The sequence below is a fragment of the Dendrobates tinctorius genome, unplaced genomic scaffold, assembly GCF_039654945.1.
Source record: "Dendrobates tinctorius isolate UK_male_01 unplaced genomic scaffold, ASM3965494v1 ptg000022l, whole genome shotgun sequence".
Lineage (NCBI taxonomy): Eukaryota > Metazoa > Chordata > Amphibia > Anura > Dendrobatidae > Dendrobates > Dendrobates tinctorius.
The window spans coordinates 7,987,621-8,011,128 of NW_027361690.1; the positions used below are offsets into that span (position 1 = coordinate 7,987,621).

Here is a 23,508-nt window from a genome sequence, read left to right on the forward strand (position 1 = left end):
TGCTTGCGCTTTGCAGGCACTGAGGAAGCCAGCTTCCTCAGGTCCCCGAAGGCCCCCGTCGCCATCTTGGATTCGGGGGCCTGGAGGATAGGAGCCCCCCGCAGCAGCGCTGCACATTGCGCTGCCGTGGGGGGCTCAGGGAAGCACGGAGGGAGCCCCCTCCCTGCCGATGCTTCCCTTTAACTCCCGGTACACCGCGATCATGTTTGATCGCGGTGTGCAAGGGGTTAACGTGTCGGGGGCGGATGGGTTTTAAGGATGATTTTACATATAAACACACGCCTCCCCCTCGCTTATTTGTACGGTGATTTTTGGACAGACTATAGCCCTGTAAATTAACTGCCCAGTCATGGCTCTCATCCAGCCATGTCTCAGATATCCCCACCATGTCATAATTATGTTCCAACAACATTAACTCCAATTCCTCCATTTTGTTGACGAGGCTTCTGGCATTAGTATACATGCACTTTATGTACTGTATCTCTCTGTACCTCTATTCTTTCTTAAATTATTAACTGTTCTAACCCCACCCCCCATGCCACCCCCACCCCCAATTTCATTATTTGTGCCCAGGTCTCTATCTGCACTGTCTTCCCCTCCTATAAAAGGAATACCCTCCCCCCCAGTCCCTAGTTTAAACACTCCTCCAACCTTCCAGCCATTTTTTCCCCCAGCACAGCTGCACCCTCCCCATTGAGGTGCAGCACGTCCCTAGCGTAGAACTTGTAGCCAACTGAGAAGTCAGCCCAGTTCTCCAGGAACCCAAACCCCTCTTTCCTACACCAATTCCTGAGCCACTTATTAACCTCCCTAATCTCCCGTTGCCTCTCTGGTGTGGTACAGGAAGTATTTCCGGAAATACCACCTTGGAGGTCCTTGCTTTAAGCTTGCAGCCTAATTCCCTGAAATCATCTTTAACCCCTTCATGACCAAGCCTATTTTGACCTTAATGATCAGGCCATTTTTTGCAATTGTGACCAGTGACCCTTTATGAGGTAATAACTCAGGAATGCTTCAACGCATCCTAGCGATTCTGAGATTTTTTTTGTGACATATTGGGCTTCATGATAGTGGTAAATTTAGGTCGATAATTTTTGCGTTTATTTGTGAAAAAAGCGGAAATTTGGCGAAAATTTAGCAAATTTCGCATTTTTCAAATTTTGAATTTTTATTCCGTTAAACCAGAGCGTTATGTGACACAAAATAGTTAATAAATAACATTTCCCACATGTCTACTTTACATCAGCACAATTTTGGAAACAAAATTTTTTTTTGTTAGGAAGTTATAAGGGTTAAAAGTTGGACAGCAATTTCTCATTTTTACAACAAAATTTACAAAACCATTTTTTCTAGGGACCAAATCACATTTGAAGTCACTTTGAGGGGTCTATATGGCAGAAAATACCCAAAAGTGACACCATTCTAAAAACTGCAACCCTCAAGCTACTCAAAACTACATTCAAGAAGATTATTAACCCTTCAGGTGCTTCACAGGAACTAAAGCAACATGGAAGGAAAAAATGGACATTTTAATTTTTACAACAAAAATTTTTTTTATACATCAATTTTTTCATTTTCACATGGGCAGCAGGATAAAATGGATCCTAAAATTTGTTGGGCAATTTCTCCTGAATATATCGATACCTCATATGTGGTCATAAACCACTGTTTGGGCGCAGGGCAGGATGTGGAAGGGAAGGACCACCATTTGACCATTTTTGAATGGAAAATTAGCTCCAATCGTTAGCGTTTGCCATGTCGCATTTGGAAAGCCCCTGTAAGCCTAAACATTGGAGCTCCCCCACAAGTGACCCCATTTTGGAAACTAGACCCCCCATGGAACTTATCTAGATGCATAGTGAGCACATTGAACGCTCAGGTGCTTCACAAATTGATCCGAAAAAAAAAGTACTTTTTTTCACAAAAATTTTCTTTTAGCGTCAATTTCATCATTTTCACATGGGTAACAGGATAAAATGGATCCTAAAATTTGTTGGTCAATTTCTCCTGAGTACACCGATACCTCTTATGTGGTCATAAACCACTGTTTGGGCGCACGGCAGGGCCCAGAAGGGAAGGAGTGCCATTTGACTTTTGAATGGAGACATGGCTCCAATCGTCAGCGGACACCATGTCGTGTTTAGAGAGCCCCTGTGTGCCTAAACAATGGAGTACCCCCACAAGTGACCCCATTTTGGAAACTAAACCCCCTAAGGAACTTACCTAGATGTGTGGTGAGCACTTTGAACCCCCAAGGGCTTCACAGAAGTTTATAACGCCGAGCTGTGAAAATAAAAAATCATTTTTTTCCTCAAAAAATAATTTTTTTAGCCCGCAATTTTTTATTTTCACAAGGGTAATAGGAAAAATTGGACCCTAAAAATTGTTGTCCAGTTTGTCATGAGTGCGCTGGTACCCCATATGTGTGGAGGAATCACTGTTTCGACACACGTCGGGGCTTGGAAGGGAAGTAGTGACGTTTTTGAAATGTCGACTTGATGGAATGGTGTGCGGGCGTCATGTTACGTTTGCAGAGCCCCTGATGTGCCTGAACAGTAGAAACCCCCCCACAAGTGACCCCATTTTGGAAACTAGACCCCCCCAAGGAACTTATCTAGATGTGTGGTGAGCACTTTGAACCCCCAAGTGCTTCACAGAAGTTTATAACGTAGAGCCGTAAAAATAAAAAATCATATTTTTTTTCACAAAAATGAACTTTTTGCCCCTTTTTTATTTTACCAAGGGTAGCAAGAGGAATTGGACCCCAAAAGTTGTGCAATTTGTCCTGAGTATGCTGATACCCCATATGTGGGGGTAAACCTCTGTTTGGGTGCACGGTAGAGCTCGGAAGGGAAAGAGCACCGTTTGACTTTTTCAACGCAGAATTGGCTGGAATTGAAATCGGACACCATGTTACATTTGCAGAACCCCTGATGTGCCTAAACAGTGGAAACCCCCACAAGTGACACCATTTTGGAAACTAGACCCCCTAAGGAACTTATCTAGATGTGTGGTGAGCACTTTGAACCCCAAAGTGCTTCATAGAAGTTTATAACACAGAGCCGTGAAAATAAAAGATAATTTTCTTTTCCCCAAAAAATGATTATTTAGCCTGCAATTTTTTATTTTCACAAATGTAACAGGAGAAATTGGACCCCAAAAGTTGTTGTCCAGTTTGTCCTGAGTATGCTGGTACCCCATATGTGGGGGGGAACCACTGTTTGGGCACACGTCGGGGCTTGGAAGGGAAGTGGTGACGTTTTGAAATGCCGACTTGATGGAATGGTCTGCGGGCATCATGTTACATTAACAGAGCATCTGATGTGCCTAAACAGTGGAAACTCCCCACAATTGACACCATTTTCAAAACTAGACCCCCTAAGTAACTTATCTAGATATGTGGTGAGCTCTTTGAATCCCCAAAGTGCGTCACAGAAGTTTATAACGCAGAGCCGTGAAAATAAAAAATCATTTTTATCCTCAAAAAATGATTATTTAGCCCACAGTTTTTTATTTTCACAAAAGTAACAGGAGAAATTGGACCCCAAAAGTTGTTGTCCAGTTTGTCCTGAGTACACTGGTACCCTATATGTGGGGGGAACTACTGTTTGGGCACACGTCAGGGCTCAGAAGGGAAGTAGTGACGTTTTGAAATGCCGACTTGATGGAATGGTCTGCGGGCGTCATGTTACATTTGCAGAGCCTCTGATGTGCCTAAACAGTGGAAACCCCCCACAAGTGACACCATTTTGAAAACTAGACCCCCTAGGGAACTTATCTAGATATGTGGTGAGCTCTTTGAACCCCCAAAGTGCTTCACAGAAGTTTATAACGCAGAGAAAATCATTTTTATCCGCAAAAAAATGATTATTTAGCCCACAATTTTTTATTTTCACAAATGTAACAGGAGAAATTGGACACCAAAAGTTGTTGTGCAGTTTGTCCTGAGTACGCTGGTACCCCATATGTGGGGGAGAACCACTGTATGGGCACAAGTCGGGGCTCGGAAGGGAAGTAGTGACGTTTTGAAATGCCGACTTGATGGAATGGTCTGCGGGCGTCATGTTACATTTGCAGAGCCCCTGATGTGCCTAAACAGTAGAAACCCCCCACCAGTGACCCCATTTTGAAAAGTAGACCCCCAAAGGAGCTTATCTAGATGTGTGGTGAGCACTTTGAACCCCCAAGTGCTTCACAGAAGTTTATAACATAGAGCAGTAAAAATAAAAAAATCATATTTTTTTTCAGAAAACTGGCTAGTAGGAGCAATGCCTAGTAAAAGACATTGCTACTAGCCAGTTTCCTACTCCACACTGATGAGGGGCAATACCCCGAAACAGCTGTCTGTGGATGGATACCATGTTTTGGCATAGGTGGTTTCCTTCATTGGAGACTGCCCTTCCCGTGGTTTTTCCTTCCTGGGGAAAGACCTGGCTAGTCATTGCTTGCGTTGAGAAACGTGATGGTGTCTCCGCGGCTTGTGTTTTGCATGTTTTTGCATATTTCCCATAAGGGATGGGGGCATTGTTCTAGAATCACTGCGTTGAGAAACATGTGATGGTGTCTCCGCAGTGTTGGATGTTGATCTCCATGAGTTCATTCATCCTCATTTTTCACATTTTGTAAGATGACGGCGCCCATGGAGAGAAGACAGCGGGACACCGGGAGGTACCGGGACTTATAAGGTCCCTGGGGGGGCTATAGGGGGCGATCGGAAGGCAGGGGGAAGCGGGGGGAAGTGGAGGGGGAGCAGATTATTGCTGCGGCTGCCGATGATGGCGTCGGCACATCGCCACTGCCAGCCGGGTGGGGGGGGTCGGATCACGATCTCCAGCCATGTCCAATGCTATTGCAGCATCGGCCATGGCTGGATAGTAATATTTCATCAAATTTCATTGATGAAATATTACTATCACTCTGATTGGCTGTTTCACTTTTAACAGCCAATCAGAGCGATCGTAGCCATGTGGGGGCGAAGCCACGCCCCCTGTGGTGAAGTGCAAAGCCCCCTGTATCTGTGGGTCGGGTGAGCTTTCATTGACCCCAGTCACCCGACCCACAGGGGGGCTTTAAACTCATGACAGCATATGCGTCACTGGTCGGATTGGCACCGACTTTCATGACGCGTACGCTGTGTCATTGGTCGGGAAGGGGTTAAGGACCTTCCACCTACCTCTAACTTTGTCATTTGTGCCAATGTGCACCATGACTGCTGGATCCTCACCAGCCCCTTCCAGTAATCTGCCAACCCGATTAGCGATGTGTCGGACTCGAGCGTCAGGTAGGCAGCACACCATTCGACGATCCCTGTCTTTGTGACAGATTGCCCTATCTGTTCCCCTAATAATTGAGTCTCCCACTACCAGAACCTGTCTGGCCTGCCCTATTTCCCCCCTTACTGGAGCAGACACTCCTTCGGCTTTCAGAGGACATGCCTTGCTGCAGCAGTGCTACCCCTGCACTGACACTTCCCTCATCTGCCAACTTAGCAAACTTATTGGGGTGTGCCAGATCAGGACTAGCCTCCCTGGTGCTCTTCCCTCTACCCCGCCTTCTAACTATCACCCAGTTAGCTGCTTCATTGTCCTGCAGCTCCAACCTAGCATCTCCCCCCTCATCTATCCCATTGAGCGTCTGCTCAGTGAGCAAAAGACTCCTTTCCATATTTGTCTATGGATCTCAGTGTTGCCAGCTGCACATTTAGATCCAGTATCTGGGCTTCCAAATGCACAACGTGCTCACATCTCACACAGCAGTATGCGCCCTCGACCGGCTGTTCAAGGATTTTATACATGCGGCAAGACGTGCACTGGATGGCAATAGTGGAGCACATCCTAATGGGGATTGCACCAGTCAGAAAAGATGAGCAAAAATAAAATAAAAAGTATTAATAAAATATAACAGTAATTCAGTAATACCTCCCTTGGAAACTCTCTGAATCCAAAGTCAGTGAATCACAAGTCACACACTTACCACAGTTCGCACTTACGCTCAGGTCACACTCAACTCGTTCACACTCGCTCAGGCAGGAGATTTAAGGCTTTGTGCCCACGTTGCGTTTTTTAACCATTTCCGCAGCGCTTTTGGACAAGCGTTTCTGCTGCGGAAACGCTTAAGAAAAGCATCTAATGTAATAGAATGCAAAACGCACATGTTGTGCTAATGGTGCGTTTTTTTCCGCTGCGGAAGCGCTTAGCTGGAAACAAACACAGCATGTTCATTAAATGTGCGGAATCGCATGCGATTCCGGATACATACACTGTAATTGCAAAAACGCATGTCAAAACGCTTGACAATCCCGTCAAAAATTTGTGTCAAAAAGCGCATGCGTTTTCCATGCGTTTCTGCTCAGGAAAAAAATGCTTGAAAAACGCTACGTGGGCACATAGCCTTAACCCCTTTCCTACATTGGACGTACTATTCCGTCCATGTGACCTGGTACCTAAGTCCCAAGGACGGAATAGTACGTCTAATGCGATCAGCGGCGCTCACATGGTGAGCGCCGCTGATCGCGGCCGGGTGTCAGCTGATTATCACAGCTGACACCCGGCACAATGTGTCAGGGGCAGTCACGGACCGCCCCCGACACGTTAACCCCTGGCACACCGCGATCAAACATGATCGCGGTGTACCGGGGATTAAAGGAAGCATCGGCAGGGAGGGGGCTCCCTCCGTGCTTCCCTGCGACCCCCACATTAGCGCGATGTGCAGCGCCGCTGCGGGGGTCGCCTTCCCTGCAGGTCCCCGGATCCAATATGGCCATGGGGACCTTCGGGGGCCTGCAGGGAGCTGGCTTCCTCACTGCCCACAGAGCGCAGGCATTATTATTATTATTATTTATTGTTATAGCGCCATTTATTCCATGGCGCTTTACATGTAAGGAGGGGTATACATAATAAAAACAAGTACAATAATGTTAAACAATACAAGTCATAACTGGTACAGGAGGAGAGAGGACCCTGCCCGTGAAGGCACACAATCTACAAGGGATGGGTGAGAATACAGTAGAGCTGGTCATGCAGCGGTTTGGTCGATCGGTGGTTACTGCAGGTTATAGGCTTGTCGGAAGAGGTGGGTCTTCAGGCTCTTTTTGAAGGTTTCGATGGTAGGTGAGAGTCTGATATGTTGTGGTAGAGAGTTCCAGAGTAGGGGTGATGCGCAAGAGAAATCTTGTATGCGATTGTGGGAAGAGGAGATAAGAGGGGAGTAGAGAAGGAGATCTTGTGAGGATCAGAGGTTGCGTTCAGGAAAGTACCGGGAGACGAGGTCACAGATGTATGGAGGAGACAGGTTGTGGATGGCTTTGTATTTCATGGTTAGGGTTTTTTACTGGAGTCTCTGGGCAAAGGGGAGCCAGTGAAGGGATTGACAGAGGGGAGAAGCTGGGGAATAGCGGGGGAACAGGTGGATTAGTCGGGCAGCAGAGTTTAGAATAGATTGGAGGGGTGCGAGAGTGTTCGAGGGGAGGCCACAGAGCAGGAGGTTGCAGTAGTCAAGGCGAGAGATGATGAGGGTATGGACTAGGGTTTTTGCAGATTTTTGGTTGAGGCATGAGGAAGCCTGCAGCAGTGCCTGTGACAGATCGCTGATCTGTCACAGCGATCTGTGATGTGACAGATCAGCGATCTGTCACAGGACAGTGATGTCCCCCATGGGACATTATAATAAGGTAACAAAAAAAAAAAGTAAAAATAATTAATAAAAAAAATAAATATTCCCTAATAAATTCATTTTTTGAAAATAAAAAAACAAAAAAACAATAAAAGTACACATATTTGGTATCATCGCGTCCGTAATGACCCACCCTATAAAACTGTCCTATTAGTTAACCCTTTTAGCGAACCCCTTAAAAAATAAAAATAAAAAACGAAGCAAAAAATGATTTATTATCATATCGCCGAACAAAAAGTGCAATAACGCACGATCAAAAAGACGCATATAAATATCCATGGTACCGCTGAAAACGTCATCTTGTCCCGCAAAAAACGAGCCACAACACAGTATCATCAGCAAAAAAATAAAAAGTTATAGCTCGCAGAATAAAGCGATGCAAAAATAATTATTTTTTATATAGAAATAGTTTTCATTGCATAAAACCGCCACAACATAAAAAAATGACATAAATGAGGTATTGCTGTAACCGTACTGACCCGAAACCGCTTTATCAATTTTACCGCACGCGGAACGGTGTAAACGCACCCCCCAAAAGAAATTCATGAAACACTGGTTTTTGTTCATTCTGCGTCCCAAAAATCGGACTAGAAATCGATCAAAAAATGTCACGTGCCCGAAAATGGTACCAATAAAAACGTCAACTTGTCCCACAAAAAATAGAACCTCACATGACTCGGTGGGTCAAAATATGGAAAAATTATAGCTCTCAAAATGTGGTGATGCATAAACTATTTTTACAATAAAAAGCGTCTTTTAGAGTATGACAGCTGCCAAAAATAAAAACCTGCCATAAACAGTAAATCAAACCCCCCGTTATCACCCCCTTAATTAGGGAAAAATAATAAAATAACTTTTTTTATTTATTTCCATTTTCCCATTAGGGCTAAGGTTAGGGTCAGGGTTAGGGTTAGGTTTGGAGTTAGAATTGGGGGATTTCCACTGTTTTGGCACATCAGTGGCTTTCCAAACGCGACATGGCGTTCTATCTCAATTCCAGCCAAAAAAGTAAAATGGCGCGGCTTCCCTTCCGAGCTCTGCCATGTGCCCAAATAGTGGTTTACCCCCATATATGGGGTATCTGCGTACTCAGGACAAATTGCACAATAACTTTTTGGGGCCTGTTACTCTTGGGAAAATAAAAATTGGGGGTGAAAAGATCATTTTTGTGGAAAAAATATGATTTTTTTTAATTGTACGGCTGTACGTTATAAACTTCTGTGAAGCCCTTGGGGGTTCAAATTGCCCACCACATATCTAGATAAGTTCCTTGGGGGGGTCTAGTTTCCAAAATGGGGTCACTTGTGGGGGGTTTCCACTGTTTAGGCACATCAGGGGCTCTCCAAACGTGGCATGGCGTCCAATCTGAATTCCAGCCAATTTTGCAGTGAAAAAGTCAAACGGCGCTCCTTCCCTTCCTAGCTCTGCCATGCGCCCAAACAGTGGTTCCCCCCAAATATCAGGTATCAGCGTACTCAGGACAAATTTCACAATAACTTTTGCAGTCCAATTTCTCCGGTTACCCTTGGTAAAATAAAAAAAATTGAACCTGACGTAATTTTTTTTGTGAAAAAAAGTTAAATGTTCATTTTTTTAAAAAAATTCCTGTGAAGCACCTGAAGTGTTAATAAACTTCTTGAATGTGGTTTTGAGCACCTTGAGGGGTGCAGTTTTTAGAATGGTGTCACTTTTGGGTATTTTCTATCATATAGACCCCTCAAAGTGGCTTCAAATGTGATGTGGTCCCTAAAAATAAATGGTGTGTAAAAATGAGAAATCGCTGGTCAACTTTTAATCCTTATAACTTCCTAACAAAAAAAATGTTGGTTCCCAAATTGTGCTGATGTAAACAGGTGGGTAATGTTATCTATTAAGTTTTTTGAGTGCCATATCTCTGTGATTTAAGAGCATAAAAATTCAAAGTTGGAAAATTGCGAAATTTTCAAAATTTTCGCCAAATTTCCATTTTTTTTCACAAATAAACGCAAGTTATATAAATGAAATTTTACCACTAACATGAAGTCCAATATGTCACAAGAAAACAATGTCAGAATCACCAGGATCCATGGAAGCATTCTAGAGTTATTACCTCATAAAGGAACAGTGGTCAGAATTGTAAAAATTGGCCCGGGAGTTAACGTGCAAACCACCCTTGGTAGTGAAGGGGTTTAAAAAGATTTTTTTTTCCCTTTTACCAGCACACCACCCTGCTGCTCAATGCACTTCCAAAAGGAGTTGAGCCCCAACCAGCTGCCCCTTATAAACCCTTAATTATGAACTCCCACCCTTAATTAACCCCTTGTGAATATCGTTACACCTCAAGATTTAAATGCAATATAGTTAACCCTTAAAAACACAGATGGTAAAATAAGAGATTAACCCTGTAGAGAGAAAAATATGTTTAACAAGCCCCCAAGCCCTCCCAAAATTGAACAGGTAGAAAGCACTCATCAACCCACAATTCAGCAACTCACACAGGTATTTGTTAAGGGTTTTCCAAATACCTCTTCACTGAATCACAAGTCACACACTTACCACAGTTCGCACTTACACTCAGGTCACACTCGCTCAGGCAGAAGATTTAAAAGAGATTTTTTTTTTCCCCCCTTTTACCAGCACACCACCCTGCTGCTCAATGCACTTCCAAAAGGAGTCCCCAGTATGGTGTAATGCCCAGTACGTCATTGTGACTAGTTTTCTGTAGTGACCAACTCATGCTTCTGGAGACATGCACACCCGTAAATTAGGCGGTCTTTCATTGCTACAGAAATGTTAAACATGTGGACATTAAAGTGGTAGGCCCACTGGGGCTCAGAAGAGAGAGGGGGGCGTTTGGATTTGGGAATGTAGAATTTGCTGAATTTCTTTTGAAGCCATTTTGCTTTTCCAGAGACTTTGTACTACTAGTAACGTGGAAGCCCCCTATATTTTACATAACAGATGACAGACCTGAGTGGGGACTTCCTTTTTTTGTGAATTGAGTTGAAGATTTTATTGGGAACATTTTGCATAACGTTTGGATCACATTTTTCCGGCGCACTACGCTGGGCACTTACTTTGGGGTTTCCATCTAAATCTCCTAGTGACGTGATTCAGATGAAAACCCCAAGGGACCCATTCACTGTAATGAGGCAGCCGAGTTACTCCGGGCTCCATCTGGCGTCTGTTCAGTGGTGTCCTTCTTTTCAAAAATGCCCAAAACCGTGGCGGGCCGCACTTTCATGCACGCCTAAAAAGACAGACAGCGCCGAATCATAGGCGGCCAGACGGCGTCCACAGTACCTCCATCTGCCTCATTATAGAGAATCTTCCGCCGGGGGTTCCATCTTAACCACATATTTCAGAGATTTACTCGGAAACCCCGGTGTAAGTGTTCAGTGAAGAGCGCAGGATAATGTATGCCAAGCCTTACTGTGACCTTTGGGAGGCAGAAAGAAAAAATCAACATCAGGTGAAGAATTTGTTTTATTTATTTTATACGTCATTCCTCAAGTAATAATTACCGTATATACTCGATTATAAGCCAAGATTTTCAGCCCATTTTTTTTGGCTGAAAGTCCCCCTCTCGGCTTATATTAGAGTCATATACACCAGGCGGTCGGAGGAGGAGGGGGGGCGGGGGTGTCAGGTCATACTTACCCATCCTGGCACGGTCTCTGCAGCCCCCAGCTTCTCCGCGATCTCCCTTCCTTCAGCGGTCACATGGTACCGGTCATTACACTCATGAATATGCGCATATTCATAAGTAATGAACGGTACCACGTGACCGCTGAAGGCGGGAAGGGAGATTGCGGAGAAGCTGGGGGCTGCAGAGACCTGCCAGGACAGGTAAGTATAGCGATACTCACCTGTCCGGGGTCCATCGCTGCTTGCTGCTGTCTGGCACGTCATCTGTCAGTGACGTTCAGACAGCAGAGGGCACGGTGACGTGCTTAGTGCGCGCCGCGCCCCCTGCAGTCTGAACGTCACTGACAGATAACGTGCCAGACAGCAGCAAGCAGCGACGGACCGGGGGACAGGTGAATATCTCAGGTGCCAGCAGTGACACTGGCACCTGGCCCCAGCGACGGAGAGGTGAGTATGTCATTTTTTCATTTTTAAATGCAGCAGCGGCAGCACGTGGGGGCATAATCTATGGAGCATCTTATGGGGGCAGCATATAGGGGTATGATCTATGGAGCATATTATAGGGGCAGCATATGGGGGAATAATCTATGGAGCATCTTATGGGGGCAGCATATGGGGGAATAATCTATGGAGCATCTTATAGGGGCAGCATATGGGGGCATAATCTATGGAGCATCTTATAAGGGGCAGCATATGGGGGCATAATCTATGGAGCATCTTATGGGGGCAGCATATTGGGGCATAATGTATGGAGTATCTTATAGAGGCAGCATATGGGGGCATAATCTATGGAGCATCTTATGGGGGCAGCATATAGGGGTATAATCTATGGAGCATCTTATAGGGGCAGCATACAGTTCTGGCCAAAAGTATTGACACCCCTGCAATTCTGTCAGATAATACTCAGTTTCTTCCTGAAAATGATTGCAAACACAAATTCTTTGGTATTATTATCTTCATTTAATTTGTCTTAAATGAAAAAAAACAAAAAGAATTGTCCTAAAGCCAAATTGGATATAATTCCACACCAAACATAAAAAAGAGGGTGGACAAAAGTATTGGCACTGTTTGAAAAATCATGTGTTGCTTCTCTAATTTGTGTAATTAACAGCACCAGTAACTTACCTGTGGCACCTAACAGGTGTTGGCAATAGCTAAATCACACTTGCAGCCAGTTGACATGGATTAAAGTTGACTCAACCTCTGTCCTGTGTCCTTGTGTGTACCACATTGAGCATGGAGAAAAGAAAGAAGACCAAAGAACTGTCTGAAGACTTGAGAAACCAAATTGTGAGGAAGCATGAGCAATCTCAAGGCTATAAGTCCATCTCCAAAGACCAGAATGTTCCTGTGTCTACCATGCGCAGTGTCATCAAGAAGTTTAAAGCCCATGGCACTGTGGCTAACCTCCCTAGATGTGGACGGAAAAGAAAAATTGCCAAGAGATTTCAACGCAAGATTGTGCGGATGTTGGATAAAGAACCTCGACTAACATCCAAACAAGTTCAAGCTGCCCTGCAGTCCGAGGGTACAACAGTGTCAACCCGTATTATCCGTCGGCGTCTGAATGAAAAGGGACTGTATGGTAGGAGACCCAGGAAGACCCCACTTCTTACCCCAAGACATAAAAAAGCCAGGCTTGAGTTTGCCAAAACTTACCTGAAAAAGCCTAAAACGTTTTGGAAGAATGTTCTCTGGTCAGATGAGACAAAAGTAGAGCTTTTTGGGCAAAGGCATCAACATAGAGTTTCCAGGAGAAAAAAAGAGGCATTCAAAGAAAAGAACACGGTCCCTACAGTCAAACACGGCGGAGGTTCCCTGATGTTTTGGGGTTGCTTTGCTGCCTCTGGCACTGGACTGCTTGACCGTGTGGAGCAGTTTGCCAAAGAAGAATGGTCTAAAATTCCAGCAGAGCATTGTAAGAAACTCATTGATGGTTACCGGAAGCGGTTGGTCGCAGTTATTTTGGCTAAAGGTTGTGCAACCAAGTATTAGGCTGAGGGTGCCAATACTTTTGTCTGGCCCATTTTTGGAGTTTTGTGTGAAATGATCAATGTTTTGCTTTTGCTTCATTTTCTGTTATGTTTTTTTCATTTAAGACAAATTAAATGAAGATAATAATACCAAAGAATTTGTGTTTGCAATCATTTTCAGGAAGAAACTGAGTATTATCTGACAGAAATGCAGGGGTGTCAATACTTTTGGCCACAACTGTATGGGGGCATAATCTGTGGAGCATCTTATAGGGGCAGCATATGGGGGCATAATCTATGGAGCATCTTATGGGGGCAGCATATGGGGGCATAATAATCTATGGAGCATCTTATGGGGGCAGCATATGGGGCCTATTCTATAGAGCATCTTATGGGGCATAATCTATGAAACATCTTATGGGGCCATAACCTTTATGGAGCAGTATATGGGGCATATTATTCTATGGAGCATCTTATTGGGTCATCATGAACTGTATTGAGCCATTATGTGGGGCTCCTGATTCAATATGTATATTCAAAAACATTTAGCCTACTGATGTCTCAATTAATTCTATTTTTATTTTTTTAATTTACCAGTAGCTGCTGCATTTTCCACCCTAGGCTTATACTCGAGTCAATAAGTTTTCCCAGTTTTTTGTGGCAAAATTAGGGGGGTCAGCTTATACTCGAGTACATACGGTAGATGACTTTATTCTTCGGGTCGGTGTGATTACAGCGATATCAGATTTATATATTTTTTTATGTTTGGCTACTGTCAACAGATGCTTTTTATTGCAAAAACAACTTTTTGCATCGCCATATTTTGAGAGCTACAATTATTCCATATTTCTGCCTACAGAGTTATGTGAGGGCTTGTATTTTGTGGGAGAAGATGACGTTTTTATTGGTACCATTTTTCGGCACATGACATTTTTGGGAGGCAGACTGAACAAAATCCAGCAATTCAGGAATTGTTTGTTGTTTTGTTTTTTTATGCCATTCTCTGTGTGGTAAAATGAATAAGGCAGCTATATTCTTCGGGTCAGTGTTATTACAACTATACCACATTTCTATAGGTTTTTGTTTTGTTTTGGCGCTTTTTTTTACACAATAAAAACTACTTTATACAAAAAATAATTATTTTTGCATAGCTTTATTCTGAGAGCTATAACTTTTTTATTTTTCCACTGATGGAGCTGTATGGCAGCTGTTTCTTTGCAGGACAAGATGACGTTTTGAGCTATACAATTTTTATTTACATTGGTCTTTTTGATCGTGTTTTATTCCAATTTTTGTTCAGCAGTATGATAATAAAGCACCATGTTTTGCCTTTTTTTTACACGCTGTTCACGGAAACGGTTAACTAGTGGAACAGTTTTATAGGTCGTGTTGTTCCAAATGTGGTGATACCAAACATGTGTACTGTTACTTTTATTGTATTTTTTTAATGTATTTATGGGTACAATATATTTTTATTTTTTATGATTTTTAAAAGAAATATTTTTACAATTTTTTTTTTTACCTTTTTACGTAATCTCACTATGGAACTTTCACTTTTTGCAGTATAATCGCTGTTATAAAGCATTGCAATGCAGGAGCCTTGTTATGTTTTAGAACCTGGTCAGCCCTGCAGACACAAGTTAGTTAGATAATGCACTGCGCACTGTCATAACAACATCGGGTCACTTTGGCAACGGTTGGGCCCCCGAGATAATGTCACAGGAATGGTGACCGGTGGGCAGAGGGGACTCCCTCCCTCTCCCTGCTTTCTAAATGGTGCAATAGCAGTTTGGGGGTTAAAATGCCACGTTTCAACTGTCAGAATTCGCTGACACCTGGCATCAAAGTGCCATGACATAGCCATATGTACAAAATTGTTAAGCACCTACCGACCTTGGATGTATCCAAAGGGATTAAAGAAGCACTCCCATCAAAATGTTTATCCTCTTAGTATATTGAAGTCATCATATTATATACAGTGGAGAAAATAAATATTTCATACACTGCCACTTTTGCAAGTTTTCCCACCTACAAAGAATGGAGAGGTCTGTAATTTGTATCATAGGTACACTTCAACTGTGAGAGACATAATCTTAAAAAAAATCCAGAAAATCCCTACAAAGATTTTCTACTGGGTTTAGGTCTGCATACTGGCTAGTCCAATAATTCTTACGGAGCCACTCCTTAGTTGCCCTGGTGTGTGTTTCGAGTCATTGTCATGCTGGAAGACTTAGCGATTCATGATCTCATCCATTCTTCCTTCAATACAATGCAGTCCTCCTGTCCACTTTGCAGAATAGCACCCCCAAAGTATGATGTTTCCCCCACCATGCTTCACTGTTGGGACCATGTTCTTGGGATTGTACTCATCCTTCTTCCTCCAAAAACGGAGAGTGGAGTTAATAACAAAAAGTTTTATTTTGGTCTCACCTGACCAAATGACCTTCTCCAATGCCTCCTCTGGATCATCCAGATGATCATTGGTGAACTTCAAATGGGCCTGTACATGTGCTATCATGAGCAGGGAGACCTAGCGTGCCCGGCTGGATTTTTTATCAACGACGGTGTTGTATGTTACTGACTGTAATGTTGCTCTCTTCAGGTTATTAACCAGGTCCTCTCGTGTAGTTCTGGGCTGATTCTTGACCTTTATCAGAATCATCCTTAATCCACAAGGTGAGATCTTGCATGGAGCCTCAGACCGAGGAAGATTGACAGTTATATATCGTGTTTCTTCCATTTTCTAATAATTGGGCCAACAGTTGCTTTCTCAACAAGCTGCTTGCCTATTGTCCTGTAGCACATCTGAGCCTTGTGCAGGTCTACAATTTTGTCCCTGGTGTCCTTAGACAGCTCTTTGGTCTTGGCCATGGAGGAGGTGTTTGAGTGTGATTGATTAAATGTGTGGACAAGTGTAACGCATTCAAACAGGTGCAATTAATAAAGGTAATGAGTGCAGAGTAGGAGGGCTTCTTAAAGAAAAACTAACAGGTCTGTGAGAGTCAGAATTCTTGCTGGTTGATAGGTGATCAAATACTTGTATCATACAATAAAATGCAATATAATTATTTGAAAATCATACAATGTTATCTTCTGGTTTTTATTTTTAGATTCTGTCTCTCACAGTTGAAGTTTACCTATGATAAAAATTACAGACCTCTCCATTCTTTGTAGGGGAAACTTGCAAAATTTGCAGTGTATCAAATGCTTATTTGCCCCACTGTAGCCCTGTGTATTTACAGTTGATAATTTTGACTTTCTACCCAGTTAACTCTTCTCTTTTTAATTGGATCTATGTCATCACTTGACTAAATATTCCATGCTTTATGTAGAAATAAGAAGTATATTTTCACTGCAGGAGTCATCACTGCAAAGTCCCTTGCGTGGGAGGGCGTGAAGGGGGGAATAGAATAGCTTGGTCAGGAGTTGAAGCGGGAGATGTCTCATGCAGGGAAAAGTAACCTCCTGGTTCTACGTAGAGCAGAGAAATGAGAAGTAACTGGGTAGAAAGGTAAAAGGGGCAATTTTAAGTCCACAGTGCAATATAATATAATGACTGCAATATATTGAGAGGATAAAAACTTTGATGGGAGGAGGAGTGCTTCTTTAATTAATTTCTGGATGTTAGTCTCTTGTTTTTAAATGAATGTCCTTCCTCATTCTGTAGGAACATGATGATGATTTTGAAATGATGTCTTTCTGGCTGTCCAACGTCCACCATTTCCTCAACTGTTTGAAACAGTACAGTGGAGAAGAGGTAAGTCATACATCAAACCTCAGAGATGCAAATAATTGCTTCAAATATCATGTGGGTAAAAAAGGCCTTCCTATACAGATCAGTGGCTCTGCCTCAACTAAACCGTCTGCTGGTTTATATCCACCTGTGGCAGCCTCAGGAGACTTGATAGCAGGTTATGAGCTTTCTTGTTCCTTTTTTTTTTAATTTTGAAGTTTTTTTTAAAGATAGATTCTAAAATACATTAGAAATTCTGACTTTATGCAAAATTATTAATTTTTTTAAACTACAAGAAAATTTTATAAAAGGAAAGATAAAAGGGAAAATCTGACCAAGTGCAGTGGAATACAAATGCAAAACAGTAGACAACACAGAATACAGGCAGTAGATAAAGGCAGGGGACAATGCCTGTGTGAATTTTTACTCATGGGTACAATGGGGGTATCTTTTTAAGGCACATTAAATCAAACCTGACACCAGGAATAACTGTTAACCTGCACATATGGGGTTAATGTGCAGGCTAACAGTGTTATTCCTGGTGACAGGTTCTCTTTAAATTGTGTGGTGCAAGTAGACTAGATCAATGGGTGTAAAGTTTGTCTTGGACCCCACAGTGTAGGTGCACAAATGTTTTACATTGCATAAGAGATGGGATATTATCATCCAGTAACATAAAGTTCATTTCCAGTTTTGGAAACGTGCTAGTCTGTCAGTCCCAACAAACACCATTTATTGTGATCAGAACACCCATCATGTCTTTTGGGAATCTGATCATTTAAATTAAATAAACTAGTTTATAAGGACATAATAGGGGAGAGAGTCAATCCATCTTGCATTTGAGGCAAATCTCTCCTCCAAGCGGACAATACTGTGGCCACTCTCAGTGTAGTCAGATAGGGGTAATACAACATGTACAACTGGCTGGCTCTACACAGAGGATACCTTTTGCTAGAATATTCTCCTTGGGAATGTCACCTATAACAATTTCCCTATTCATATTGGGTGGCATGGTGGCTCAGTGGTTAGCACTTCAACCTTGCAACGCTGTGGTCCTGGGTTCAAATCCCACCAAGGACAACTGCAAGGAGTTTGTATGTTCTCCCCGTGTTTGTGTGGGTTTCCTCCAGTTTCCTCCCACACTCCAAAGACATACTGATAGGGAATCTAGATTGTGAGCCCCATCGGGGACCCCTTGTAATGTCTGTAAAGAGCTGTGGAATTAATGGCGCTATATAAATGAGTAAAATAAATAAACAAATATTATGTTGTTCTTATATTTTCTGTCAAATAAGTGCAGACTGGTTCATTTTATGTTATTGTATAACAAAGGAGTTTTATAGTTAAGAGAATTCAGCTACACAAATTCAGACATTTCCAGAACTGATCCAAACACTGATATTATTAGTATTCAGACTCTCCTATAGGCCAGGATCACACATGCGAGAAATACGGCCGAGTCTCGCATGTTAATACCCAGCACTGCCGCCGGCACTCAGGAGCAGAGCGTTCAGCTCCATGTATTACTATGCAGCTGCACGCTCCACTCCTGAGTGCCGGCGGCAGTGCCAGGTATTAACATGCGAGACTCGGCCGTATTTGTCGCATGTGTGATCCCGGCCTTAGACATCTACATAGAGGTGGCTGACTTTTTTTTTAACATTACTTAATCACATAGATGACCATAAATGTGTACAATGTGGCGGTTATTACAAGAGTGCATTGTGCTGCAAAGAAATCCATCCCTGGCCACTTTTTATGTGTGTGTGCCTAGTCTAAATGACATATGGGAAGTATTTTCTCTTCTCTTTTGTATTAGTTTCTATGTGATTTTCAGGCAATAACACATTGTCCACAGCTCTATCTGTTTGAAAAAGCAAATTTAACATTGTTGCATGATTTATTTGCAGGAGTTCATGAAATATAATGCTCCCCTTCAGAATAAGAACTGTCTGAAGAACTTTGATTTATCAGAATACAGGCAGATTATCAGTGATTTGGCTATTCGGATCTACCACCAATTCATCACTGTGATGGAGAATAATCTGCAGCCAATGATTGGTAAAGAAAACACCCAAAACTAGTACTAGTGCCTTGAAAAAGTATTCATACACCGTGAAGTTTTCCAGGATTTTATTTAGTGGTGTCAAACTACAGGGGGTTGAATACAAATGCATGTCACAGTTTTCAGATTTATATTTTTCAGATATTTAGAAAACCATATATCATTTCCTTTACAGTTCACAAATACTTGCTTCTTTGTATTGGAATATCACAATAAAAAATACAATAAAAAACAATTACGTTTGTGGGTGTAATGTGGAAAATGTTGTAAAGTTCACGGGGTATGAATACTTTTCCAGGCACTGTAGTTGGATTGTGATGTAGACTGATGTATCATGTATTATGTTCTAGTACCTGGGATGCTGGAATATGAAAGTCTTCACGGGATATCGGTGGCAAAGCCTACAGGGTTCCGAAAGCGTTCGTCCAGTATAGACGATACAGATGCATATACTATGACTTCAATACTCCAGCAGCTGAGTTATTTTTACACTACCATGTGTCAGCACGGCATGGATGCTGAGCTCCAGAAGCAGACTGTAAAGCAGCTTTTCTTCCTGATTTCCACTGTCACGCTCAATAGTCTTTTCCTGCGGAAGGACATGTGCTCTTGTAGAAAAGGAATGCAGATAAGGTACAAAGTTCATTGCGTCAAATGTAAAAGGTTTAGGAGCTTGTATAATCTGATCAAAGTTTACAGAAATAATTTCTCATCAATGTACTTTATATTTTTATCTTTTTGCATATGTACAGACCTCAGTACAGCAATACATCATGGCTTAGGTGGTCTGCATTGTGTTCTGTCCCCCCCCCCCCCAAAACTGTGCCACTCTTGTTAGGGGTTGTGCTGAACATTGCAGTTTTTAGACCCTTTCATGTAAATAGTTGAGCTGTAAAACTAGATACAGCCCATGAAAAAGAGTGATAGTGTTTCTGGAAAACATCAGACCATTTTTTTCTGATTTTCTACAGCCCCATCCAGGTTTGTGCTCAGTAATATTTAAAATGGCTGCATACTATAGTTCAGTGATATTTCTATGCGTATGTATGTAGATTACTGAGGACCAATGATCTCTAAAATAAGAATCTGTCACCTGACTAATTGTCACGATCCATTTCTTGGATCTGTGTCAAATCTGGATTTCCTCACATTTAAATCTTTTTTCCTTTTCGGCCATCGGGGGTCAATATGAGTTTTTGCCCCCGGTGGCCGCTGGTGTTACTACAACTGTAGTTGGTCTGCTGATGGGTTTTCCCCCCGATGGCTGCTGGTGTTACTGCATAGTTACTGCATGGTGATTATTTATCCATGCAGGTGGTGACTACTCCCCCTCCTTCCTATAAAAGGTCATCAGGTGCTGTAGATCACTGTTGGTTATACACTTGCTCTTGGGAGACCAACCAAGCTGGAGTTCAGGAACTTGCAGAGTTCTGTGGTGCTTCAATTGTTTGCTGTTGTCAAGTGGCTATCTCTGCTGTACAGGAGCATTGCAGCAGAGCAAGCTAAATTTTGTTTTGTTTTACCCTGTCTGTTGTATCTTTCCTTTGTGTTTTGTGCAGTACACTTTTTCCCTGTCTCACCTCCTGGGGAGGGGGTTGGGGCCTTTTAGCTTAGGGCTAAACAGGAGAGAGGGACAGGTCGGGGACTTGGGCCTCACTACCTTTAAGTGTACCCCCAAGTTAAGGAAAGACAGGGCACCCCCTTAGCCTGAGGGGCAGTTTAGGGGCCATGGTTCCACATCAACTGTTTCCCCTTACTGCCCTGTGACATTCTAACCAACCTGGTGAGCCTTGGCCCAAATGCAGTCCTTTGCCTCACTGCTTCAGTCCCTCACGGATGAGCTCAAGATGCTGCGGGGTGAGGTGGTGCAGCAGCTGCAGCAGTTAGTGGGGTTCTGGGCCTCGGCACAGGTTCAGGCTCAACCAGAACCTAAGATATCTCTCCCTGACCAGTTTTCTGGAGGGAACGTCGTTTGACTTTTTCAATGCAAAATTGGCTGGAATTGAGATTGGATGCTATGTCACGTTTGGAGAGCCCCTGATGTGCCTAAACAGTGGAAACCCCCCACAAGTGACCCCATTTTGGAAACTAGACCCCCCCAAGGAGCTTTTCTAGATGTGTGGTGAGCACTTTAAACCCCCAAGGGCTTCACAGAAGGTTATAACGTAGAGCCGGAAAATTAAAAAATCATATTTTTTCCAAAAAATGATCTTTTTACTCCCAATTTTTATTTTGCCAAGGGTAACAGGACCCCAAAAGTTATTGTGCAATTTGTTCTGAGCACGCTGATACCCCTTATGTGGGGGTAAAGCACTATTTGGGCACATGGCAGAGCTCAGAAGGGAAGCAACGCCATTTGACTTTTTTGACTGGAATTGAGATCGGATACCATGTCGCATTTGGAGAGCCCCTGATGTGCCTAAACAGTGGAAACCCCCCACAAGTGACCCCATTTCGGAAACTAGACCCCCCAAGGAACTTATCTAGATGTGTGATGAGAACTCTGAACCCTCAAGGGCTTCACAGAAGTTTATAACATAAAGCCGTAAAATTAAAAAGTCATATTTTTTTCCACAAAAACGATCTTTTCATCCCCATTTTTATTTTCCCAGGGGTAAAAGGACCCCAAAAGTTGTTGTGCAATTTGTCCTGAGTACGCAGATACCCCATATGTGGGGGTAAACCACTGTGTGGGTGCATGGCGGAGCTCAGAAGGGAAGGAGCGCCATTTCACTTTTTCAATGCAAAATTGGCTGGAATTGAGATTGGACGCCATGTCACGTTTGGAGAGCCCCTGATGTGCCTAAACAGTGGAAACCCCCCCACAAGTGACCCCATCTTGGAAACTAGACCCCCCAATGAGCTTTTCTAGATGTGTGGTGAGCACTTTGAACCCCCAAGTGCTTCACAGAAGTTTATAACGTAGAGCCGTGAAAATAAAATAATCATATTTTTTTCCACAAAAATTATCTTTTTGCCCACAAATTTTTATTTTAACAAGGGGTATCAGGAGATATAGGACCACAAAAGTTGTTGTGCAATTTGTCCTGTGTACGCTGATACCCCATATGTGGGGGTGGAACCACTGTTTGGGCGCATGGCAGAGCTTGGAAGGAAAGGAGCGCCGTTTTGGAATGCAGACTTTGATGGAATGGTCTGCGGGCGTCATGTTGCATTTGCAGAGCCCCTGATGTACCTAAACTGTGGAAATCCCCAAGTGACACCATTTTGCAAACTAGACCCCCCAAGGAGCTTATTTAGATGTGTGGTGAACACTTTGAACCCCCAAGTGCTTCACAGAAGTTTATAACGTAGGGCCGTGAAAATAAAAAAATCATATTTTTTTCCACAAAAATGATCTTTTTGCCCCCAAATTTTTATTTTCACAAGGGGTATCAGGAGAAATTAGACCCCTAAAGTTGTTGTGCAATTTGTCCTGCGTACGCTGATACCCCATATGTGGGGGTAAACCACTGTGATCGCCTTACTGCGATCCTTGGGAGGCAGAATGCACAAATCCACAAAAGGTGAAGAATTGGTTTTATTTTTTACGCCGTTCCTCATGCGGTATTAGTGATTAGGCGACTTTATTCTTCAGGTCGGTGCGATTACAGCGATACCAGATTTCTATGCTTTTTTCGTGTTTAGCTTCTGTCACACACTAAAAGGCACTTTTTTATGGATGAATTTTTCGTAAGAAGTTTTTGCATCGCCGCATTTTGAGAGCTATAATTTTTCCATATTCCGGCCAACAGAGTCTTGTGTGGGCTTTTTTTTTGCGGAACGAGCTGACGTTTTTATTGGTACCATTTTCGGGCACATAAAATTTTTTGATCACTTTCTATTCCGATTTTTGTGGAGGCAGAATGAACAAAAACTAGCAATTCAGGAATTGTTTTTTTTTTTTTTCATCGTTCCGCCTATGGTAAAACTAGTATGGCAGCTTTATTCTTCGGGTCACTACGATTACAGCGATACCTCATTTATATATTTTTTTTATGTTTTGGTGTTTTTTTACACAATAAAAACTTTTATAGAAAAAAAATTATTTTTGCATCACTTTATTCTGTGAGCTATAACTTTTTTATTTTTCTGCTGATGACGCTGTATCATGGCTTGTTTTTTGCGGGACAAGATGACGTTTTCAGCGGTACCATGTTTATTTTTATCCGTCTTTTTGATCGCGTGTTATTGCACTTTTTCCAAGCGGTATCATCATACCGCTTGGAAAAAGTATAACTTGCTACTTTTTGGTGTGTTTTTTTGCGACGTTCACTGAAGGGGTTAACTAGCATGGCACTTTTATAGATGGGATTTTTACGGACGCGGCGATACACAATGTGTATTTTTTGTTTGTTTTAATTTTTTTTTACATAAAAATATGAATTTTTAGGGGATTTTTTTTTATTTTTCATTATTTTTTAATATTTTTTTAAAAA

At 42.6% G+C, this 23,508-nt stretch overlaps 1 protein-coding gene across 1 annotated transcript in view; it reads left to right on the plus strand.

The window, feature by feature from the left end:
• Window positions 1-23,508, plus strand: part of MYO5C (myosin VC) — a 483,348-nt gene that overhangs the window by 427,842 nt on the left and 31,998 nt on the right. The window contains exons 36-38 of the mRNA XM_073568417.1: window positions 16,939-17,028; window positions 18,915-19,065; window positions 19,420-19,702. Of these exons, the coding sequence (XP_073424518.1) occupies window positions 16,939-17,028; window positions 18,915-19,065; window positions 19,420-19,702 (524 nt within the window). The remainder of the gene's footprint in view (window positions 1-16,938; window positions 17,029-18,914; window positions 19,066-19,419; window positions 19,703-23,508) is intronic.